Consider the following 22,367-nt stretch of genomic DNA (forward strand, 5'->3'; position numbering starts at 1 on the left):
ATTAGGGGCATTGATTTTTCTTTAAATGAGAGCTTTTTTTCTTTGAATTGTATTTTCTTTCCTATTGTAGCTATTTTTACTGTTGGAGGTGTCTTTACTGGTGGAGAAAACTAGGTGTACATCCGTCCATTTTAGGAGTTCATCTGGTCCACACGTATCACAACACTACTGAGGTATCTTTCACTCTTTTATATACGCACTCCCACAGTGTCTCTGCTGCTCACTGTGTTTTACAGGTAGAAAACAGAATGAAATCATTGTCATTTACTATTTCCCCATCACATGAGAATCTGGGCTTTGGTGACTTGTTCGTGGTTACATAAGGTGTTTACAGCAGAGCAGGAATTGGACCAACATCATCCACAGTTCTTGTTTGCTCTGTAACAACTATACCTCCCTTTCTCTGCTTAAGCCTTTGCAGTTTGTAAGTATAAAGAATATACAAGCTATTTTTAATGTAAAAAAAGTCACTGTGCTTAGATCTAGGGTTAAAATAATGCAGTTTGGGGAATTTCAATGTTTATATATTCCATAAAATGAAAAGAAACACTTCAGTAAGGTGTGTTGCAGAAAAAGTAATCTCTAGCGTTTTCAAGGCATATTACCACTCCTATTTAAGAGAACTTTATCTTCTAAAGAAGTAATTGAATTCCATTTTTGTAAGTAATATAGAACCAGTACTGGAATAGAAGACTGACTTCTGATGTTGGCAAAGGACACCAGCTGTGGAGTTGTTCCTTTTAATCTGAAAAAGTTTGGATTTAACAAGTCTCCACAATTCTGGAATTAAGGTAGTAATGAATCAAAAGTCTAACCTTTATTATAGATCTCCTTTTAAGAGTCCGTGTCCAGAATTTTTTCTGTAATTCATAACACTAATTCATAGTGTTATGTTTTAAGATGGTCATGAGTTGGGATACAGAGTTACTTGACTTCTGAGGAGGTAACTCTTACTGGCAGAGATGACATGATGGGGGAATATTCATCATAAAAATGGATCAGATTTAGTTACCTGCAGTCCAAGAAAGCGAATGTGTTATGTTCATGTATACTACAGAAAATAAATTAAAAAATCATACCCAAACCAAATTCTTATAAACAAAGCGTGCCATATTCCCTTGGCCAGTATTACACAGGATTTGATTAGCATCAGGTTTGTAGTCAACCTGCAGAGGAAAACAGTGATGTAAATCTGAATTTGCCAATCCCGGTATTCTCCTGTGGCAGAGACAATATGGATAAAACCATATGGCTAATCACAAATTTGTTCAAGAATGTTTTTAGCAGTTGCAACAGCAATCTGATGAAACATTTACCCTGAATATAGTAATAGACCGTATCATTTCTAGGCTGGCAATAACAAGGGGGAATGCATATATGCTTTGCCAAGTGGCTGCAAGGCTTGTGGGTTTCTTTTGTTGTGGTAACATGGCACATGGTGATGAGTGTGTCATTTGGTTTGCTCTCTGACATCCTTCGCTGTGAATGAAATCTTGAGGGACAGAAAGGTTAGATTCTTCTTTTGCACCAATTTAAGTCATAAATTAGCCCAGTAAAACTAGTGGGGTTATTGTCATGGCAGAAAAAAGAATCTAGGTTTAGTGACTGCAAATAAAAATAGTAGGGATAGATAGCTCCATTACAGGAAAAAACCATAGCTGAGCAAGAGAATCAGGCCATGGGTATGCATACATGGAATTACTTCAAATGGCCCTCTAGTTGGCAGGGTGATTTGGTCTGTTGGTTTTGTTTGTGGTTTTTTTTTTTTTTCTTTCTTTTTTTATCAACGGGTTTCATGAAATGAAACAAATAACAAAGCATAATAATTAATTTGTTCTCTGGAAGTGCATATTACCTGTTACACCTTGTCCCATTGCCCCACATACACAGCAGGAGGAAGCAGAAACACTGTTTACTAGGACGAGTTAAAAACCAGAAATACAACTATGTTTTCATACATAACAATCTATGCAGGAGGCACAGAAACAAACCAGTGTTTTTAAATAACCAGGCCACTCAATGACAGCTTTTGCAATCATTTAAACCACTGTTCCCTTGGGTATGCAATTACCAAAGTATTAATAACAAGCAAAACACATCTTTCACCCGCAGTCCAGATGCAGAGTGCTCCCTGCTTTCATTACCCTCAAAGGGAGCCGGGGACGTGTCCTCTCCATCTATTGTGCTCTTCCTCATTCTACACTTGACAGCCTGGATAATTATACCCAAGCCAGAAGAAGTGACCTGCTAATATTTTTAAATGGGTATGTTATAACAATAAGTGATGCAAAGTTGCTGGTGTTTCATGCAGATGAGGATGTTTTTAGGCCTTCCATCACACCAGGATGTGAAACACATCCTCTGCTGCTTCTAAAACTTGTTCAAAGCTGCACAACAACCCTTGAGCATGGTACTCTCTGCGACCCCTCTCCAGTCCGAAAGCACTTTAAGCAAGGGTAGAACTGTAAACACTGGCTGAAAGGGGCTATTCACACTCCACAACCAAGCACTTGGTTCGGTCTTTTGGCTGCTGGGGTCTGCCTGTGCAGATGTCCCAGCATCTGGAGAACAAAACACCATTGTGTCTAGCTTGGGAGGGACAGTGTTGCCTTTGTAAAGTCATTCATTTCTCTCTCCTATGGGGACATTTCCAGACACCTTTGTTCTATTTTTTTTTTTTTTTTTCCTAGTGGTAAAACGATTTGGAGAGCTATCAGACTGGACTAGGATGAATTATAAAATTTTAAGTTGTCCACACTTCAAAGGTATGCATTTTATATATCGTGCTTGGCATCACCGATGTGAAGAAATGCAAATAATAAAACAATCACAGTTTACTGGATCAGACCCTCAGAAAATTTATTCTCCCCACAGAGAAACAGCATGATGGCCTTTTGGGTGTTTCCCCGTCTCAGAAATCCCAAATCTGCTTTTGACTGTCGGAGCAGGGGCCATGGCGAGCTGCTGCGTTTGCCCCCTCCTGGCAGCACGGACTGAATTGCCGGTAAAGTAGATCACAGTTTTTGAGACACTTTCACTCGGTGCAAATAGTTTCGCTACTCACATACTGGATGCTGTTAAAGCGGCGGCAGATGGAATCAATTTATTCCTTAATGTGCAATTAAGCACGTTAAATATACGGCTTAAAACCTTGTGAACAGACCTGATGAAAATCGTTTTGCCTGAAAAGGGCGTATTTCCAGCGGCACTCCCGAAAGGAGTCTTGCTGTATTTAATTCTCATTCTGACTTTTTCTCATGCTAACGCCTATCGTTTTAACTCCTACTCTTGTAAGGGAAAAAATACATGTAAGAGGCTGAGTTTAGTCATATTTTAAAGCTAAGGGGGGGGGGGGGGGGGGGGGAAGGTAATTTCGCAGGCGCTGGTGAGTTCAGGCTCCCCGACCTGCTCTGCCCCCCCGCCCCGGGCCGGGCGAGCCGAGGGCCCGCGGTCCCGGGGCCGGGCCGGGCGAGCCAGGGCCCCGCGGAGCCCCGAGGAGCGCGGCCGCCCCCAGCCCTGGGCCGGGCCGGGAGCCAGGACCCGCGGGGCCGGGGCCGCCCCGCTCCCGCCCCTGAGGCGTGGGCCGGCGCAGGGAGATGATGTCAGCGGCGGGCGGGCAGCCATGGTGTGAGGGCAGGCTCGGAGGCGGCCGGCCCGGCGCGGCTCTGCTCGGCGGGGCCCGGCAGCATGTCGGGGCCCAGCGCCGTGTCGGACCCCCAGCACCCGGCGCGGCTGCTGCGGGCCCTCAGCTCCTTCCGCGAGGAGAGCCGCTTCTGCGACGCGCACCTGGTGCTGGAGGGGGAGGAGATCCCGGTGCAGAAGAACATCCTGGCGGCCGCCAGCCCCTACATCAGGTACGGCCGGGGCGGCGGCCGGGCCCGCGGCCTCCCCAGCTCCCTCCGCGGGCGGCGGCTCGGCGGGAGGCCGCGCTCCCCGGGCGGGGGGGGTGTGTGCCCGTGCCCGTTACAGTTACGTAAGGAGCGGGCTTGGCCGCTTTTAAGGACGAAAGAGTCGGGGGGGGCGTGCGGCCGTGGCCCGAGCAGGCTCTGCCCCCGCCAGGCTTTGCCCCAGCGCCCCGGTCGGGCCCTTCCCTCCGTCACCGCGGCCGGTGCCGCCGTGCGCTGCCCCGCCGGCCCGAGCCGCCGTCCTCTGCGTTACCCCGGGTGTGAAAGGGCCGTTTAACCCCCTGGGGACTGTGGGGAGGGGGAGCAACTCGCCCCCGACACCTGAAGTGCCACCGAGTGCCCGGCGTGAGCGAGCGACCCAGAAAAAAATAAACTTGGAGCGGTGGGAGAGGAGGGGCTGGGCCGCGGGGCAGCCGCCGGTGCGCTGTGCCCGCTGCCGGCCTGCTGCGGCCGCCGCCTGCACCGAGTCAGCACTTGGGGATCGGTTTTTTTTTACCTCCGTAACGTCTTTTAGCAAGACAGGGCTCCAGGTGGTGCTTATGGCTTCTGAAGTACATGAGGTTTTCAATGAAAAGAACTCCACGGGTTCGTGTCCCCACCTCTGGCTCCCGTGCGGTACCTGGGAACCTGCCGCGGGCCGGGCCGGGAGCGGGGCCACAGCCTGCGCGGTCCCGGCTGCCCGGGGCGCCCGGCTGGGAGCTTGTCCGGGACTGTGCGTGTCGTGAGGGGTCCTGCCGCAGGCGGAGACAGCGGTTGGAGCCTCCCCATCGCGCTGGGTGCTGAGGAGTCCGGTGACATCGAGTCAAAAGGATAAACCAGCCATAAGATTTTTAAAGGACATAGCTGCGGTCAGAGAGGATAATTCCAAGTGGTTTATTCCAAAGGGTCTTTAAATCCTATCGTTTACAGCTAATAAAGACATTAATTTTGTCTTAGGCTGTAAAGTAGGAGCAGACCTTTCAGTATCACTTAAACGCAGGATTATCGTAAGTCTGTAGCAGACCTTTTGTAACGGTTGGGCATTCCTCCCAGTTGTAGCTTCCTGTGAAGCTGTCATAAAATCTGCATATTTGCGCTAAGCGAGGATGGGGAGTCTGTGTGTTACTCTCCAAAAAAGTGCAACCTGCTTCCCTGTTGTATTATCATCTGCTTTTAGGCAATATGATATTTTTGGGTGACCGTTACAGTATAATGTTCTCAAGTACAAAAATAAACTAAAAAGAAATAGAAAATGGAGTTTGTGATTAACTTTTAAATGGGTGTTGAGCATTGACAGACCTAAAGAAACAGTTCTCTGCCCCGGTTGAGCTAGCAGAACTGAGATGTAAAATGAAATTTCACAAAGAAAGATGATCAGCAAGAATTGGCAAAAAAGACACCACGGAGCCTATGTACTACTAATAATTTTTTTTCACTGCTTGTCTTGAGGAGCCGTTTCGGAAGACTATGGTGAAAGACAAATCAAAGACATGAAATTGAAATGAGCCATTGATCCGATGCTCTTCAAAACTCCTGAATGCTTTTTAGGTTGTTGATCACCATATTTTAGATGACTGTATGCGTATCTGAAATTAGGGGTTCAAAAGAGTTGCCCTAGGTGGAAAGAGGTCATATTGGAAACACTGCTGTTCTACTGTAACAGCAAGATGAATTTACAGGAAACTTTTTACTGTGAAAAAGACTGTTTAATTAAAAGATGTGTTGTAAATTATTCTATAAAGAAGTACCTTTTTCACAGAATTTCATCTTTAGGTGTTGCGTTTTGTTAATCTCTGAAAAATGTACTGGGAAAACATGAGTTAAGCATGTGTGAGGAGCAAGAGTGCCAGACATAACTACATTAGCAACAAAACTTGTAGTCATTAGAGTTGTGGGGTTTGGTTTTTTTTTTAAGCTCAAAATTTTTCAGGTTCAGATCCCATGAAGGAACTCATTAACTATGTGTGAAAGTAGGTTAGGTTGTTGGGTTTTTTCTTCTAGGCTTACTCATCTTTATTCTTCAGGCTTGCAAGATGTAAATAACCAAAAATATATGTGCCTAGTTCTCGTATGGCACATTAATACATTTGTATTACCTGCCTTTGCAGAGACTAATTTTTACCTGCTGCCTATCTCTCTTCTTTTTATCACTCCAGGATCTTTCCCTTAGTCCACCTGGTCTTCCCATTGGGTAGAATTGGTCAGGTAGGTTGCCAGTGTTGGAGCATTATGTTTCCAGCCAAAAGTAGTATTTCAGTGGCTTTTTTGGGAGTTAAAATTAATCTCCAGCCTGTACCTCTAGTCTATGCAAGTCCCATTTATTTTGAGAGTTGTTTTTTCAAATAAAATTACTGGTTTAGGTTTCTATATAAGGAGTTACTGCAAGAGACTCAAGAATTTTATGTCCTTATATTTTAAGGGTAGATGATTCCAAAGCGTGCTCTGATACCAGAAGCTGTTACACTCTCCAAATGCCAATTGATTTCAGTTGCTCTCATTTGAAAAATTCCAATATAAAGCTCAGAAAAATCCATTAACTAATTTCAGAAGTAAAACTTGGAAGAAAAATGAATGGGTACATGAAACAGTAGTGAAGCAGTGGAAGTATGAGTTGGTGTGGTGTTTTCTGTATCTGGCTGTGTCAGTGTGTATTGTGGCTGTGGGCAAGTCGGTGGGTGAGTTCAGAAGCTGTGTAGGGTTGGTATGAATGCTTCATTTAGGGTGTGAGTAGGAAAATAAGTAGGCATGGACTTTCTGAGGGGGTGGTTGGGTGTGAGCAGAGTCTGTGTGCTGAAGGATTTGTGCAGACACAGAGAGAGGAGCGTTACCTGTTTTGTAGTTTTGCATGGAAGCTGTTTGGCTGACTGGTTATGAGTAGGACACTTGTAAATTATAGTGATGTGGCTTCCCTCTAGTTATTTGGCAACTGGATTATCCATGCAGTTCAAAAATGGCGGCTTCAGCAGGAAGAGAACTAAAGACATGGAGGGGATGCAGAAACATGGGAAAGTCTTACTGGTGTCGTGGGCCTCATCTGCCTTTCTTGTCCATAGGTTAGTGTCTGTGAGCACAGAAAAGAAATAGATGCCCATTTCATGAATAAACTTTCAGTTTGTGGGACCAGTAAGACTTTTAATTTTTGTGGTAGTTTGATTCTTGAGGTCTTGCCTCAATTGCTTAATGCCAAGTTGCTTGTAGCTCTCTGAGGGCAGTGAGGTCTGGGGTGGTTGTGTGAATTCCTACAGAACTGCCTTATAGGTACAGGTTTATCTAATCCCTCTCTGTGCCCCTGGAGCAAATCCTGTCATTTACAAAACGCAGAAGTCTTCCTGCATATCTCCTACATCTTGTGGTATGTTTCCAGCTTGAGAAAAGGAGAATTCCTCAGGAAGAGACTGCCATAGGACAAAGTGTGGTTTGGTTCAAAGGGATGTTGCTGTGCATCCTAGAGACGTTAGATTTGAGCCAGGTTAGTTCTTCATTTTCTCTTCTGTCACAAATCAGCCAGAAGCCTGCCATTTTTTGAGTACTTTTTGCCCTGCCAATTGCCCTAATGTAGATACAATTCTATTGCCCTGGCTTAATTTATTTAGTTTGTGAGCTCAGTGTAAATTACTGTGGCATAAGAATACTTTTACCAGAATAAACCATGCTCGCACTAGCAAGTTTGGTGTCAGTATAGCATGTATCTACAGACCTTTTATAGGATAGGTTTGGTCCAAGTATTCCTGGTATCCTCAGCAGTAGCAGCAGATGTTCTCATCCGAACAGATCAGTCTCTGTCTGGCATGAGTTGTTCCTGGCCAACTGAAACTTGCAACTCGCTTGCCTGTATCGCAGGGAGCATGTGGGAGCTACCTTAACAAAGAGGATATTTAAGCTCAAATTCTTAGATGAACTTAATGTTACGCAGGGATTGTGCTGCTGTATTAGAAATTAAATTAAGGTGTGCTTGTCACCTCAACAAGTTTTGTCTTTGGTTTTCATGCATCTATGTGAACGGATTACGGATGGGTATGTTCTATACGGTTCCCCAGGGCTTTGCTAACTTAGCAGTGGACCAGTAACTACATTTGCATCTTTTTCCAGATAAACATAACTAAACAAAAATAAAAATGTAAAATTAAGTTCACGTTATTTTCCTTTTACTTGTAAATAGCTGTTCTTTTTGTAAATGGATTTTGGTCAGAAATAACCTGACAGCATTTGCAGCTTCTCACTTGTGCTCTTCAACCTTCTGACACCCCTAAAACGTTGCAGGCCTTGTAAGACCCCTGCACAGCCACAAAACCGTAACCTGTCTGCCAGTGCCAAAATAGATTTCCACAGAGATGTGGTGGAACGTGTCCCCCATCACTGAACTCCTGTCCTTTCCTCTGCGTGCTGGCACTTGGAGTGTTTTGAGCTGTCGTGAAACCCTGAGAAGGCAGTCGTCTGAGACATCATCCTTGTGTAAGTGTGTCTGTGAGCATCCCAAAGTGCTGATGTGAAAAGTGGGACGGTACATCTGTTCTGCAGTGCACTGGAAAGGTGCGACTTGGCAGGTTTTGTTACACTTGTTGGACAATAAATACTGTGGAGCAAAGCAAGGTGGAAGCCAATGCGTGCCAGTAGCTTCTGCTGCTTGTTTCCTGATACCTGTTTGTTTTCCACGGACATTTATAGAGACCTTTTAGAGTGTTTTAGAACTTTTTTCTAGTTGGGACTAGTACTAATGTCACAAACAGAAGCCACTGGTGAAGCTGGATGGTATTTGGTTGTCAGGACCCCATGCTCTCAAGTTCTGGTTTAGCCGAATCACATTGTGCTTGTGCTAGGGCTTGATGCCTCTTCCCTTGAGCATGCAGGGCAGCCTTGTGGTAACTGCTCTATCAAGGAGGGCTCTAAAACTGTGTTGTCTTCGAGGTTTCTTACGAGAAGTTTGTTTCTGGCAGTCTCCTGGGAACTTTACAGGCTGCCCTGGCACTAGGAAGGCAGGAACAAATCAGGTCAGAATTTGTGTCCAGATTTTTAAATCTATTTTTTAAATTAGGTATAGTTTTGTTTTTTAAAAAAGGAAACTAAAACGTCACTTGGGATGTTTTAGCGATAACTGAGTTGTAAAATCTCTGTAACTTTGAGAAGCAATAAATCAAAGTAGTTGCCTTGACCAGAAACTCTCTACCTGGTGTAGCTCAGGAGAGGTGCCTAAATGCGTGTTATGTTTGCATAAGTAGCTGAGGGGCAACAGTGTTAAAGGTATGTTAAAAGCTTATGGTTTAAAAGGGATTTAAAAATCACTATACCGGGCTTGAATGGAGAGCTGTTAATGATATTCCTGCTCCAACAAGCCCCTAAAGATGGCCTGAAGGGAGAAAGCAATAGGGCTCTTGCCCAGCTCAGGATAGTAAGAAAATACAGTTGGGTTGCTCCTACATGTCAGGCAAAGGGAGAACTGGAAAGCAGAGCATCTTATTTACACAGGAGAACTCGAGATGAAGCTTCTTGTCCTTTCTTTGTGTCTGAAGACACACAGTTCTGTGTGCCTGATGCAAGAGGCAAGATGGGGTGGAAGGAGGTGTGGCAGGATGGAGCTGTTGGGATGTCTGGGTAATTTATACTCTGTAGGTTGCCTTTACACCTGCTTTAATTGCCTTGTTTGGCAAAACTTCTTTTAATAAAAGAACCTTTTTTATGAATAACTTTTCTTGCATGCTTTAAAATGTATTTTGTGGATGAAACAGGGCTGTCTGGAGAAAGAGATGGAGTTGATGAGTTTGGGCTTCTTGATTTGTGTTTTGGTTTTTGTATTATTTTTTCTTTGAACTTGTTTTGTTTGCATTGGTCTCAGCTCCAGTTACAAAAGGACCTTCTTCCTGGTGTAGACAGACAAATATGAAAAGTAACTAATGGTTTTAAAGAATTTGTTTCTTCACTCTCTGTTCAGACTCCTTATTTCATATATTGTACAAAGCTTTGTCTCTGACCTCATACTGAGTACCAGTATAGCATTATCTATATGGAGGGGTGTCTCCAGTCTTGTACTTGGCTCCTGTATTATATCTATATGGCTGCTTCATATTTCCAGTAAAACAAACAAACAAAATCACTCTTATGGACAGCTCTGAAATTGCTTGCTGCCTATCAAGGAGATATGTTCTTAATACCACGTAGTTAGCGGCTGGTTTATGTCCTCAGGCTCATTGGTTTACATCTCCTGAACAACTCTAAACTGTATAGTACAGCTCTTGTTACTGTTTACAGACACAGTTAGTACTCTGAATTACGCTCTTGGCTTTTCCTTCTTTTGATGGTGAAATCCACGCTCCTGGTTCCTTTTTCTTCTTGGCCGTGTCATCATTTTCTGTGATAATCTTGCAGATCTCCATTTTTGAGCTCCTGGCGTGCCCAGAGTTCTGGTGCCTCCCTCGGTTGGATTCCCAAAGAAGCACTTGTCGCAACTTCCACCTGTCCCACGATGCTACTCGTGCACTTGTAATTTTGCCCATTTGACTTCATACTTACCAGCAATTATGAAAATCTTGCTCTGACTCTGATGCTTATTTCTCCCATGTGCTCTAAGGATAAGTGAAGTATAAAAACTTAATTAAACCAAGTTTTTTCAGCAGCTTCATTGGTGTTTTCCAAAGACTGATTTTTAGTAAGTCACAGAAATGTTTGGATTACTAGAGACATGCTACACAGCATTACATTTCTTAAGTATATTTAATGGCAAGTTTAACAGCACAGGTATGGTACTGTACTTTTGCCTTCTAGAAGAGCATTTTTAACAAGCTAGAAAGCAGAGTTACATTTGCAAGAAGATGTATTTTCAAGTAAGATATGGTTCCTTTCCTGGTTTAAAACTATTCCAGAAATGCCTGCCTTTGGTTTTATGAGCAAGTCCTAGTTCCAAACTGCGACCTAATAGGTGTAACGCTGCTGTTCAGTAGAAAGCTGATGTGCACTGGAAATCTCATGTATCATCTACTTAGCGAGTGAACTTAAGTGTCATGTAGCACAAAAGTGGCATAAATATGATACAGATTTACTTACTTAAGGAGATGCTTTAATGGGTGTTCCACGCGTTGTTAGTCTGCTGCCCGTAGAGGAGCAGGGATTAGATTTTTTTTTTTCCCCCCCACCTTTTAAAAACAAAGGGAAAACCAAACCCAAACCAAAACCGCCTTTCTAAGTCCAATGGCAGGTACTTCTAATACAGGAATGTACATAATAGATCTGTGCTTCATGTGGGAAGAGCTGAACAGCCAACTGCTGACCCAGGTCTGCTGGGTTACACACACAGAGGAGGCTGCGCGGCGCTTCATGCCGCGTACGAGGTGCGTGGCACGAACCATGGGTGCCCAGCAGCCAGCTCATCTGCACTGCTTGTGTTTGACTTGTTTGTAAGCTCAGCTAATACAATTGATTGGTTGTTTTCCAAGTAGCCTAAAAAATAGCCCAAGTAAAATGAAATGGCAGGTACTTAACTGCTGCTGAGAAACTCCAAGGGTCCGTTCTTGGGGGCTGTGTTCATCAAGTGTGTGTTCTGTCTACTTAGGGCTAACTCACATGTTTAGGCAAGAGATGTTGGTTGAGGGTAGATTTCCAATTCAGATTACAATCTGGCTCTGGATGAGCTCAGTGTAGTCAGAGTAACTTCAGATTTTCAGGATAAACAAGCTCTTCATTGCCCGTGAGCCCTGTACATGTCCCCTGTGCTGCTGCTGAAGAAATTGCTTTGTTCTCTTTCTTGTGTATGTGGGGAAAGCCTTATGTTTTCTCCTCACTTAATTTTTTCATTTGTTGGAAAGTTTATTCCTAGTTGTTTCTCCTAAACCAAGCAAAGCAACTTCTGCAGGTTTTTGTGTTGGGCTGTTAGGTTGGACTACTTTGCCCTGAGACCTAAAGTTGCAGTTACAGATAATCTTAAGAAGAGACATACAAGAGGTATAGCCAAAATCCTCTGAGAGCTGGCACCCTTTGCAGGGTGTGGTGAAGACTGTCTTTTATGTGTGGTGCTGAAGGCCAGGGTGTGACCTCAAAGAAAACCTTCTGATTTGGTTGTAAAATATCTTTTTGGAGGATGGCAGTGGGTGGAGTGAACTGCTGCATCATGTTTTTGTCTGACCTGTTTAATAATGTGATTATTAAGGTTTTTTGCACGCAGAAAGACCAGCTTTCATGGGAGAAAATGTTGCAGGGATAAAAGCAGACAAATGAAAACGCTTCACTATTAAAATGGTCAATCCGAGGTAGGACTTAATTAGATTTAACATGGAAAGCTTGTACTTGAAAGACTTAAACTTACATAAGGAAGCCCAGATCAGGAGGAGACTAAATTGACCTTATGTTTGCATCAGAAGCAGAATTTTTAAAGTTTTCTCCTTACTGATGCAAAATCTCTAAGTACTTATGTCATTTTGGGGACTGAGTCATCCTTGTGAGCCTATTTTGGGTTTGGTGCATTCTTTACTGGAAACATTTATTGGAGGTGTAACTTCATTTTAAAATGCTAATGCTCTCTGGAGAAGGCCAAAAGACTGGTGCAGGTAAAGGATATATCATCAAACCCCACTTTTATTACTCCCTGCTTTGGAAAGATGGCTTTGCTACTCTAATACTAATGTTTGCTAGTGTGGCAATATTGGAAAGCTTGTGTAGACTAGCCCTTATGGTTAATCTGGAGTAAAATCATTAGTCTAAGGACAGCTCCTTTCATAAGACAAGTGTTTCCCTCTTGTCTCCTGCAGCTTGGTTCCTTACACCCTGCTACAGCTGTGTAAGTAGGTCAGCAGACTCTGTTGTTTGCAGTGGGATGACGTGAGAGCAGGTAAAAGTTTTCTGTGTTGCAAAGCATCAAAAACAAAAGCTCTGTCTTTTGTTTCCCAGATTCTTTGGACTGCTGTTCACTGTAAATATAAACCTGCTTGAGGTGAATGTGGTCTAGAGTATTCTCATTTAAAAAGGTGCAGTCTTTGCAGACAGATGTTTTCTTCACCTGTTTAAGTACCAATATACCAGCACTCTAAGGATTAAAGCATTCCAAGAGTTGTACTGTTGTTCTCTTTATAATTTATGTCACTATTACAGAAACACATCAGTTATTTTTTTCATAAGTTTACAAATAAGGCAGAGGTTTTAAAGATAAATATTCCCTCAGAATTATGTCCGACTCAGGAAAGTAAGTGCTGCTGGTTGCAACTGAATTAGTTGTTTTGATTTTCATTTTGTTTATTGTTTTGTTTGTGGGTTTTTTTAAATTATTATTCCCCTCTCCTGTAAATCGTCAACTGTAAAAGGTAGGAAAAATAATTTTCAGATATGGACCCTTCCTTAATGTGCTTCTGCAATTTCACTGTCCCACAACAGTGCTCTCACAGGGACTTGACTGTAATGTTGGGAGTATGACTCTGTTTGTCTTTGTTTTGCTCTTTTAAAATGAGAGGCAATTTGGAAGATCCATCTCAAATTTAACAAGAGCCGTGGACAGTCTTAAATGTATCTGTTGGTTTATTATTTTATGGTTGCTTTTTTTTGTTTTTTAATTATTATTTGAACCTGTTTTATACCATGAAATGTGAATTGTGACTCCTAGCAATATTAACATTTATTCTTAAGCCTTTACTTAAATTTTAATGATTTATCTTGCTTATATTGTTGCTTACATACACAGAAGAGATATTGGAATTTTTTTCCTCATTCTACCTTATGTCGTGTTATTTGAGATGACTCATTAGGATTGTATTCCTTAAGTGATGTGGAAGAGCAGATTCTAAATTTGTCCCATAGACCCACAACATCAAAACACAACATAAACCTCGGTGTTCTTATGGCACTTGCTCAAGGTGTAGTATCTGCCAAGCAGTTTTCCTGACCAGGCCCAAGAGGTTGGAGTGGATGTTATGCATTTACAGAACACTATTTATGTTACTGGCAGCAATTTCAACTTGCAGTGATGATCTTCTTAATTAAAAAATGGAAAAAGTTGGTTAAAAACATGTCTGGAATCAAGCTGCTCAAAATTAAATTACTTACAGGATGAAGAAGTTGCCTTGTTTTGTTTCCCCCAGCCCTGTGTGCGTCTCAGCTGTGCTCTGCTCCCAGCTAATGGGTTTGCTGGTTTGCTGGGGGGGTTTGTTTCCTTCTAAATCTTGTTCTGGTCTTTCATCTGAATTAAGGAAGACAGAGACAGCCTTTTCTGCCATGGTTTGACAGCTTAGAGTGCTTTTAAAGTAATTGGAAGTGTCCAGAGTAGGAATATCTCACATGGATGTGTTAGAAGCAGCCGTGCTGCAGCTGGGCACATCTCTGCACCTTGGATTGCTGATTGCCACTTCCAGCTTTCAGCCACACACATCACAGGCTGAATAAATCACCATGGGGAAGGGCGTGGTGGAAAGCATCCTTCTTCCTGGGATACTGATAGATTGGAAAAATCTCTGCTTAAGCATAGCTAGAAACTTTTTTTTCTGACATGAAATTGGATAGAGGACCAGGGTTAAATGTTTCACTACATGCTGTCCACTCTGTCTTTCTGAACTGGGAACAAATCTGTTTTGCAACTTTCTCATTCTGTTGTGTGTGTTACGACAAAGATGCCTAGACCTCAGTGAGGTAGCCAGGTGTGTGTGCAAGTGATGCAAGAGGAGGCGTGGCTCCTTGCCCTCTGCTTACATACCTCCTCCTTTTCTTCTCCTCCTTCAGCTTTCTCTTCACATTAGACTCACAGTTTTCTATCTTAAAACTTTTCCAGCCCCAAACCTGGTTATAATATGTCTTTGCACCAGTTTTTCATCCCGTCTTCCCAACAGCCGGTAGCTGTCCTGCAGGGCTTGACATGAGCGACAAGGAGTACCTCCAGCTGCCCTTTGGGAATGGTTCTCGTGTCATAGCTCAGAAATGTTTGTATCAAAATAAATAACCTGGTAGTTTGTGAACTGACAAGTTAAAATTGTGTTACAGATAGGTGCTTCTCAGGGCAGGTTGCAGGAACAAAGCTTAGTCTGAACTGGGATGCGTTTGCATAAGGTGATTGTTTGCCTACATACCGAGTATCTGTAACTTTGAAATCAGTCGATTTGTTCTCAGGGTTATCTTTCTGCTTTGAGTTTGTGTTTTGGGCTTGCATCAGTGGCTGGTTTGTTTCGGGTTAACCTGTGCTGATGCCTGAAAAAAACACACAGCAATGAGAACATCTAGCCTGATAAGACTCAAAACCTCCGAACAACACTTTCTTGTTACCAGGAGGTGTCAGAGTAAAGTCCGTGCAGTGAGGTGATTTAGCTTGGGTGTGTACAGGTGATGCGAAGATGAAAGTTAGTGATAAATAGCACTAGTCCTTTCCCTAATCTCCCCATTAGTGCTGGCATGCAACCTGTTTATTATATGCCTTGCATATGAGCTCCACAGTGTGTAGGACTCCCCAGGTTCTGTGTAGATACTGCTGTGTATCTGACCATGCCAGCTACTACTGATAGGTGCCTGATGTGAGTGTGATCCATTTACCATCTGACTCTCTTTTCTGATGAAGGAAGCCAAATGCTGCAAATCTTGATACATTTTATGTTAAATGTAAAAGAAAACAAGAGTTTCATCCCAGGAAACAAGATGCACCTTTCATTACAAATCAAGGATCCCAAAACTTGAGCAGAGTTGGCATAATTGAGGTAGTTTGAATGGATTTGAAAATGCGTATAAAGAAGCCTTGGCACTGTGTTAGAGTTGAAGATAGGTGTTACTCTGTGTGCATGTGCTCTTTTCATTTGTTTGGAGCTCGCAAGCATGAAAAATGCACGTTCTGCATGGGCAAGGGTGGTGGAAGTTGCGATGTGTGTTACACGATACCACTCGAGATGTATATTCAGTTGAAAAGGTTTCAGCTGACAAGTTGCAAATCAATGTCTGCTATTGCAGCACACACTTTATGGAAGTCACATGCGGAACAGGCTTAATTTTTCTAATCTCCTTCCAAGCGTTAGGAAATAAACAATTTCCTAATCCATATTACATTGGTGGTGTTGTTTGTATCCTAACTTGTGCTAGGTGCTGTGCAGACACGGAGGGCAGCAGCTTAGCTTTGACCTCTCACAGCCGTATGTTGGCACCAGAGCAGTGTTAGCTCCCGGGGCGTTCTGCTCGCTGGCAGTGGGGCTCTCGCAGCGTAGAGAAGCGATGTGAAAACAAGACCACAAATATGAGTAACTTCAGGGCTAAAATTGCCATCCTTATTCACACTTAAAAATAGCTCCATATAGACTAGGGTTTTATTTGATGAGAGTTATACTTATTTTGTGAGAAACTAATTTATTCCGATATGACTAAGTGAAGCAGAACCTGCCCTTAGCCAAGTCCTATTTATGTATTCATTTAGTATGAGTGTGGATAGCGGAAGACTGCAGCAAACTGGACACTCTGAGCTTAGCAAAGCCACAGCTTTTCACATTAAGAAACTAATTCTATCTAAGAATATATTTGAATGAATATAAAACTGGTTTTAAGGCTTTAATTTTAATGTGCTGTGATATAGATGTAGACATATATACACACAGAGGTAGTGAAACAAGTTTCTGACCTATCTGTAATATATTCTTCATTGCCTAAAGCATGGAAAAAAGATGTTTGAAATGATCTTTTATTACCTCTTGTGGCTGTTTTCACTAGACTGATGGACACTGCTCCCTTCTGAAGACTTAAAGTTGTCTTTCCTGGAAAAAAGTGTTTGGACTGATGATAGAAAGCAAAGCTGTCTGCTGTATTATTATTATTATTTTCTCATCTTTTCCCCCAGTCCCTTCCCATTCTATTCAAAGGCACATCAGACTGTTCCTAGTATTTTTACGGAAATTGCTCGTAAGTGAAGCATCCACTGATGTAGATGAATATTTAGAGCTTGGCTGAGCGGCACATGGGCTGTTTCATACAATTGTGAGTGCACAGTTCAGTTACAGCCAGGCACAGCATTAGGCTGATGACATAAACTACACAGAATGATAATGCAGTCCAAATATTTGTGCTGTCAGTGTATATTCTGATCACATCTGCTCAGTAATTTTTTCTTGGTAAAGTGATTTGTTTTTGGTTTCTTTTCCCACCTTTATCGAAGCAGATTCTTATGTTTCATGTGTCAGCAGAGCTGCTCTTCTCTTTGAAGTTGAGTGAAGTTTTTGAATGTTTGAGATGTGAGCCGTGAAAAAATTACTTTGGCTCTTTGATGCCGTGGGTAGTTTGGAGGACTAATGTATTTGCTCTTTTTGGATATGTGATGAGCAGTATTAGAGACCATGCAAGCATCTTTTTCATGCTAATTCAAGAAAGGCAATTTTCAAATGATCTTGTAGGAGTTTAACATCTCTGTTAGAGCTAAAGTGATCCATAGCTAGCACTTCTTTCTTCAGGAAACTGAGAGCTAGCAATGCCCAGATCATGAGCTTTTTTTTTTTTTTCTCTCTTCTCTTAGAACAAAACTGAATTATAATCCTCCGAAGGATGATGGCTCCACATACAAGATTGAACTTGAAGGGATATCTGTTGATATCATGAAAGAGATACTAGATTACATCTTCAGTGGGCAGGTATGGTATTAAAAAAACTAGACAGAAATTGAGTTATTTGCTAAAATAACCTGGGTTTTGACAGTGTTATCCTGAAAGATAAACTTATAAAGGTTTAAAGCTTTGTCATAGAACTTCCACAGTGTTCTATCACACTGGTGCTGTGCATGTGAAGTAGAGGTAGTAGGAGTTGTCTCTGCTCTTCTCATGCCGTGGGGAGAGACTGTAAAAAGAGTCATATCAAATGCTTTTATTAAAATTTGTGGCTAATTTCAGTAACCTGCTTTAAAACATGCAGTCTGTGACAGCTGTAAAAGAGAACTGAATTGACAGCAACAGAGATTGAGACCCCATCACTGAACATAACAGTACATCAGGCATCCTCCCTTACTGACCCTCATGCCTGCCTCTCCAGCCCCTTGTTGCTGAGAGCACGCCCCTTCAGATCTTTGTGCCAGTAGCCTGAGCAGAAATTCAAGTTGGTGTGTCCAGTTTATTCACAATGAGATGGAGATCGTGAACAAGTTTACCTTTCAGCAGAAAACGAAAAAGCAGATATGGCTTGAAATTCTCTACTGGACATGCATTTAAAAAAATTTTTATTAATTGCAGCAAAATTCATTTTAGGTTCGCAGATGAGCAATTTCATGGTTCCTTCAGGCACAAAATTTTGCTTGATGCCTTCTGTCAAGCAAATGCCTTTCCATCCCTGTGTTAATTTATAAGCGGGTAGTAGTCATATCAATTTTGTGTAATTTTTACACTGTCATTAATAATCCATTTCTCAGCCACTGAGAATGAGTGTAATGAATGCGGACATGTCGTGAAACAAATGAGTGGTAGTAGCTATAACTTCTAAATTAATTCTTGCAGATCAGGCTAAATGAAGAAACTATCCAAGATGTGGTACAGGCAGCTGATCTCCTGCTGCTTACAGACTTAAAAACTCTCTGCTGTGAGTTTCTAGAAGGTTGCATAGCTGCTGAGAACTGTATTGGTATTCGGGACTTTGCACTGCACTATTGTTTGCATCATGTTCACTACCTTGCCTCAGAGTATCTGGAAACTCACTTTCGAGACGTCAGCAGCACAGAGGAATTCTTGGAACTGACTCCTCAAAAACTGAAAGAAGTGCTGTCAATGGAAAAGCTCAATGTTGGAAACGAAAGATACGTCTTTGAAGCAGTGATTAGGTGGATTTCTCATGATTCAGAATCAAGAAAGGTCAGGACATCAAAATGTTTATATTTTGAATGGGATCCAAACCAGTGTGTTTATTCTAATTGGTGGGAGCTTAAAATAGATACATTTCTTTCAGGGCTAATCTTGCATTTATAGAATTAGTTGAATTTTGCCTGAAGTGCTGTCAGCAGTGATGTATTGATGGTATATCATCTGCTCTCTCTATTATTTAATAGGCATTAAGGGAGGAATGTACCTTTTTGGCATTTGTTGCTATAATGCTGTTGTAGAGAGAAAGCAAGCAGCACATTAATAGTGAAACTTTGAAGACCCGATGCGTTTTCTTAGTAATATTATGTTGTAGATTTTGTTGCTACTTCCAGATACCAAAACCACTCTTTTAAGTTTTCGATAAATACAGAAGCATCTGTCATACAAGTGCCTTACTGCTGTTCTGTAAAGTCTGGGGGATTTTCAGGCGTTTGTCTCTTCCTGTAGGTTCACATGAAGGATGTCATGTCAGCAGTGTGGGTTTCGGGCTTAGATGCAGCATATTTACGTGAGCAGATGATGAGCGAACCGCTGGTACGGGAGATCGTCAAAGAATGCAACAATATTCCCCTCACGCCGCCGCAGCAGGGAGAGGCCATGCTGGCCTCCTTCAAGCCCCGGGGTTACTCGGAGTGTATAGTGACTGTTGGTGGAGAAGAACGAGTGTAAGTATGAAGTGGCATTGGAGGTTGTCACAGGTGGTGAAATACAGGGGTCTAGCACGCATGGCACGTCTGAAAACACAGCGTGGAGAGAATATGAGCACCTAATGGGCTTATTACTCTTTCATTTGGGTTTGTTTTTAAGTTGGTCAGGCACACCTAAAATACCTTTGTGAATGATTCAGCAATAAATAGCTATTTTGTGATAATTTTCTGACATTTAACATGTACTAGACTAGAGTAGGACGTGTTGTTTGTTCAGTAAGCACTGGCTGGGGTTTTGTTGTTGGTTTTTTATTTTATTAAACTGAATAGATGTTGCTCAAGCACAGAATGTTGGAGAAATCAGAAAAGCATCTGTAATAAATCTTAAAAATAATGAATGCATGCTTTAAGTGTTTTGTTTATAATGGCTCGGATTCAAAAAAAAGTCATTATTGGTGCATCTGAGATGCCACGTGAAAATCCCTGTTCCCCACAATAGTCCTTTTTTTTCTGGAGTATCCCCTGCAGTAGAGGGGAGGGTTTTGTCCTTTTTAAATAAGTTTAGCACTTAGATGTTTGCTCTTTATAGAAGTGTAATAAAATAGCATTTTGCACCTCAGTTTGTGGATTGCTTGGACTGCTTTACTCGGACATTACTAATAACTCCCTATCAGTTCTTTTTAGTTTGTTCAAAGTTCCTTCATAAAAAAATGTTACAGGCAGATACAGTGTGAATGAGGTGTACCTGCTTTTTATGTCTCCAGGCTGTACAAAACTCAATTGACACACATTTGGTTTGGGGGTTTTCTCCTTACCAGGGAAATGCCACGGTTTATGAATATATATTAAAACAGGAAGAAGCAAACTTTGGACACAAGCTGTTAACAGTGAACTCGTAAAACTCTGTCTTGTCTTTCTGTTTTTGTTTGTTCCCTCCTCACCCTGTGTTCAGATCACGGAAACCAACCTCAGTGATGCGGTGTATGTGTCCTCTTTATGATCCCAATAGACAGCTCTGGATTGAACTTGCTCCTATGAGTATTCCAAGGATCAATCATGGAGTATTGTCAGCAGGTAAAGGGGAACTTTGTATTTGTAAAGTCAATATTATGAAAACTTACCAGTGCCTCAAAATCTGAGATACAGCTTATGATATTTTTTTCTTTAAGACTGACTGCACTGGGGTTATTTCATGCTTCCCCTTTGTCTGCCCAAAACATAACTTGATTCTGTGAAAATCCCTGTCATCTGAGTGTCTTAAAATCACTATTCCCACAACAGTTTGTGGGAATCTGCTGCATCTGTCTCCAGGTGTATTTAATGTTTTAGGTAAATTCTAGTTGCTGCATCACTGAATATATTGAAAAGTATCTGTAGAGGTAGACTTGAGTCCAGATATAAATACGTGTTTTACCTTCTCCAGTCCAGAGTTTGACCTGTGACTGGTCTGAACCTCCTTGTGAATTCCAGGATACAGCTCACCGGTCACATTGTCTTGCTCAGTGTACAGGTGTGAGACCTGTTTTTAAGACCATGTTACACTTTTGTTTTACAGAAGGATTTTTATTTGTGCTTGGTGGTCAGGATGAAAACAAGGGAACACTAAGCTCTGGAGAGAAGTATGATCCAGATACCAATTCGTGGAGTTCCTTACCACCAATGAATGAGGCAAGACCACTGTCTAACTGTTGGGTTTTAAGTTTTTACTGTGGCAAAATGTTCCTTTTCTTCTGCAAAATTTTATTCTGAATCTCCAGTCACTTGCATCCTACACATTCAAAATCATGCTGCAGACTGACTTTTGTTTATATGCTATTGTTATACTTGTGGTCCAATACTGACTGCAGGATCTGGGAAACTAAACAATTAGTGAAGAGCTAGCTGTAAAGATGAACTACAAAATTTCAGGAATTTCATAGTGGATCAGTCATATAGTATACTTAACATTCTGTATATACTGACATTATAAACCAAGAGAACTCTTAAGTCAACAAAGGGATCAGACTGTGCAGGAAAGATGGGCAGAGGACTGGCCAACAGAGGACTTGGCTTGCACAGACATATTTAGGTTTGGTTTGAGTTAATGCTTCCTCCTTCATATTTGCATCATCAAAAAGTAACAATTTATTGCTTGTAAACATATATCCTTAGTACACCCATGTTTTTATCTTCTTAAATCAGCATAGGGTGTTTATTAAGAAATTGTTCTTTGCCACAGAATTGTCCTCATTACAGACTCTGGTTGGCAAAGGCCTGTAGTTTTGGCCGCATTTGTATTTATGATGCATTAAGTTTCCTTCTTATTATGAGTAAGACTTTACAATATATTATGTTTACTGTGAGGCTGAGGGTAGCTGTGGTCCTACATACAAAATAGAAGAGCTGCCTTTTCACAGATAATGGGGCTGAGCTCTACTGCTGTAGAGACCTGAAAGCAACAGCTTTATCCTAGAGACCCCTGCTATGCAAACTGAAATGTGTCCAAGCACTCTTCTTAGATTTCTGTGCATTTCCAAGCTCCGTTCTTAGATTTCTGTGCATTTTCATTGGCTTTTGCTGCACTGTCTTTTTTGAATACCCTTTGTTTTGTTTAGTTGAATAAATTAATAATCTTCTTACGGAGTTTAGGGCTTCATTTAAAAAACAAACCAAACCAAAACCCAGGCATAATATCAGTATCACTTTGCAGACAGATATGCAGAAAAATATTGTATTGTTTTATTCATAATAGCAGTTATGTTTTGCAGTGTTGACTTTATTGATATTCCTTAGGCACGACATAATTTTGGTGTGGTAGAGATTGATGGAATTCTGTATATCCTGGGAGGTGAGGACGGTGAAAGGGAGCTGATCTCTATGGAGAGCTATGATATTTATAGCAGGACCTGGACCAAGCAGCCAGACTTGACCATGGTTAGGAAGGTAAGAACTACATCAGATTTTATCACATTACTTATTGTTAAATAGTTAATGCCTATATATATTTTTTCTTCAACCTTTAGCTAGTTTTGAGCTCTCGATACTGTGCATTTGTGTGTAATTTTAGATGTGCTTTTTCTTTTTTCCACAAG

The 22,367-nt window shown here is 41.8% G+C and overlaps 1 protein-coding gene across 2 annotated transcripts in view; it reads left to right on the top strand.

Moving 5' to 3' along the window:
- The first annotated feature begins 3,633 nt into the window (after positions 1-3,633).
- GAN (gigaxonin) overlaps positions 3,634-22,367 on the top strand; it is a 29,456-nt gene continuing 10,722 nt past the window's right edge. Inside the window, exons 1-7 of one of the 2 annotated variants that reach the window (XM_074913238.1) lie at positions 3,634-3,854; positions 17,323-17,437; positions 18,290-18,640; positions 19,097-19,314; positions 20,249-20,370; positions 20,852-20,964; positions 22,069-22,218. In XM_074913238.1, coding sequence (XP_074769339.1) covers positions 3,688-3,854; positions 17,323-17,437; positions 18,290-18,640; positions 19,097-19,314; positions 20,249-20,370; positions 20,852-20,964; positions 22,069-22,218 — 1,236 coding nt within the window. In that variant the 5' untranslated portion in view covers positions 3,634-3,687. Of the gene's footprint in view, positions 3,855-17,298; positions 17,438-18,289; positions 18,641-19,096; positions 19,315-20,248; positions 20,371-20,851; positions 20,965-22,068; positions 22,219-22,367 lie in introns of both variants that reach the window. The other variant, XM_074913239.1, reaches the window with a different exon arrangement.

Source organism: Athene noctua, chromosome 9 (genome assembly GCF_965140245.1).
Source record: "Athene noctua chromosome 9, bAthNoc1.hap1.1, whole genome shotgun sequence".
In the NCBI taxonomy this organism is placed as follows: Eukaryota; Metazoa; Chordata; class Aves; order Strigiformes; family Strigidae; genus Athene; species Athene noctua.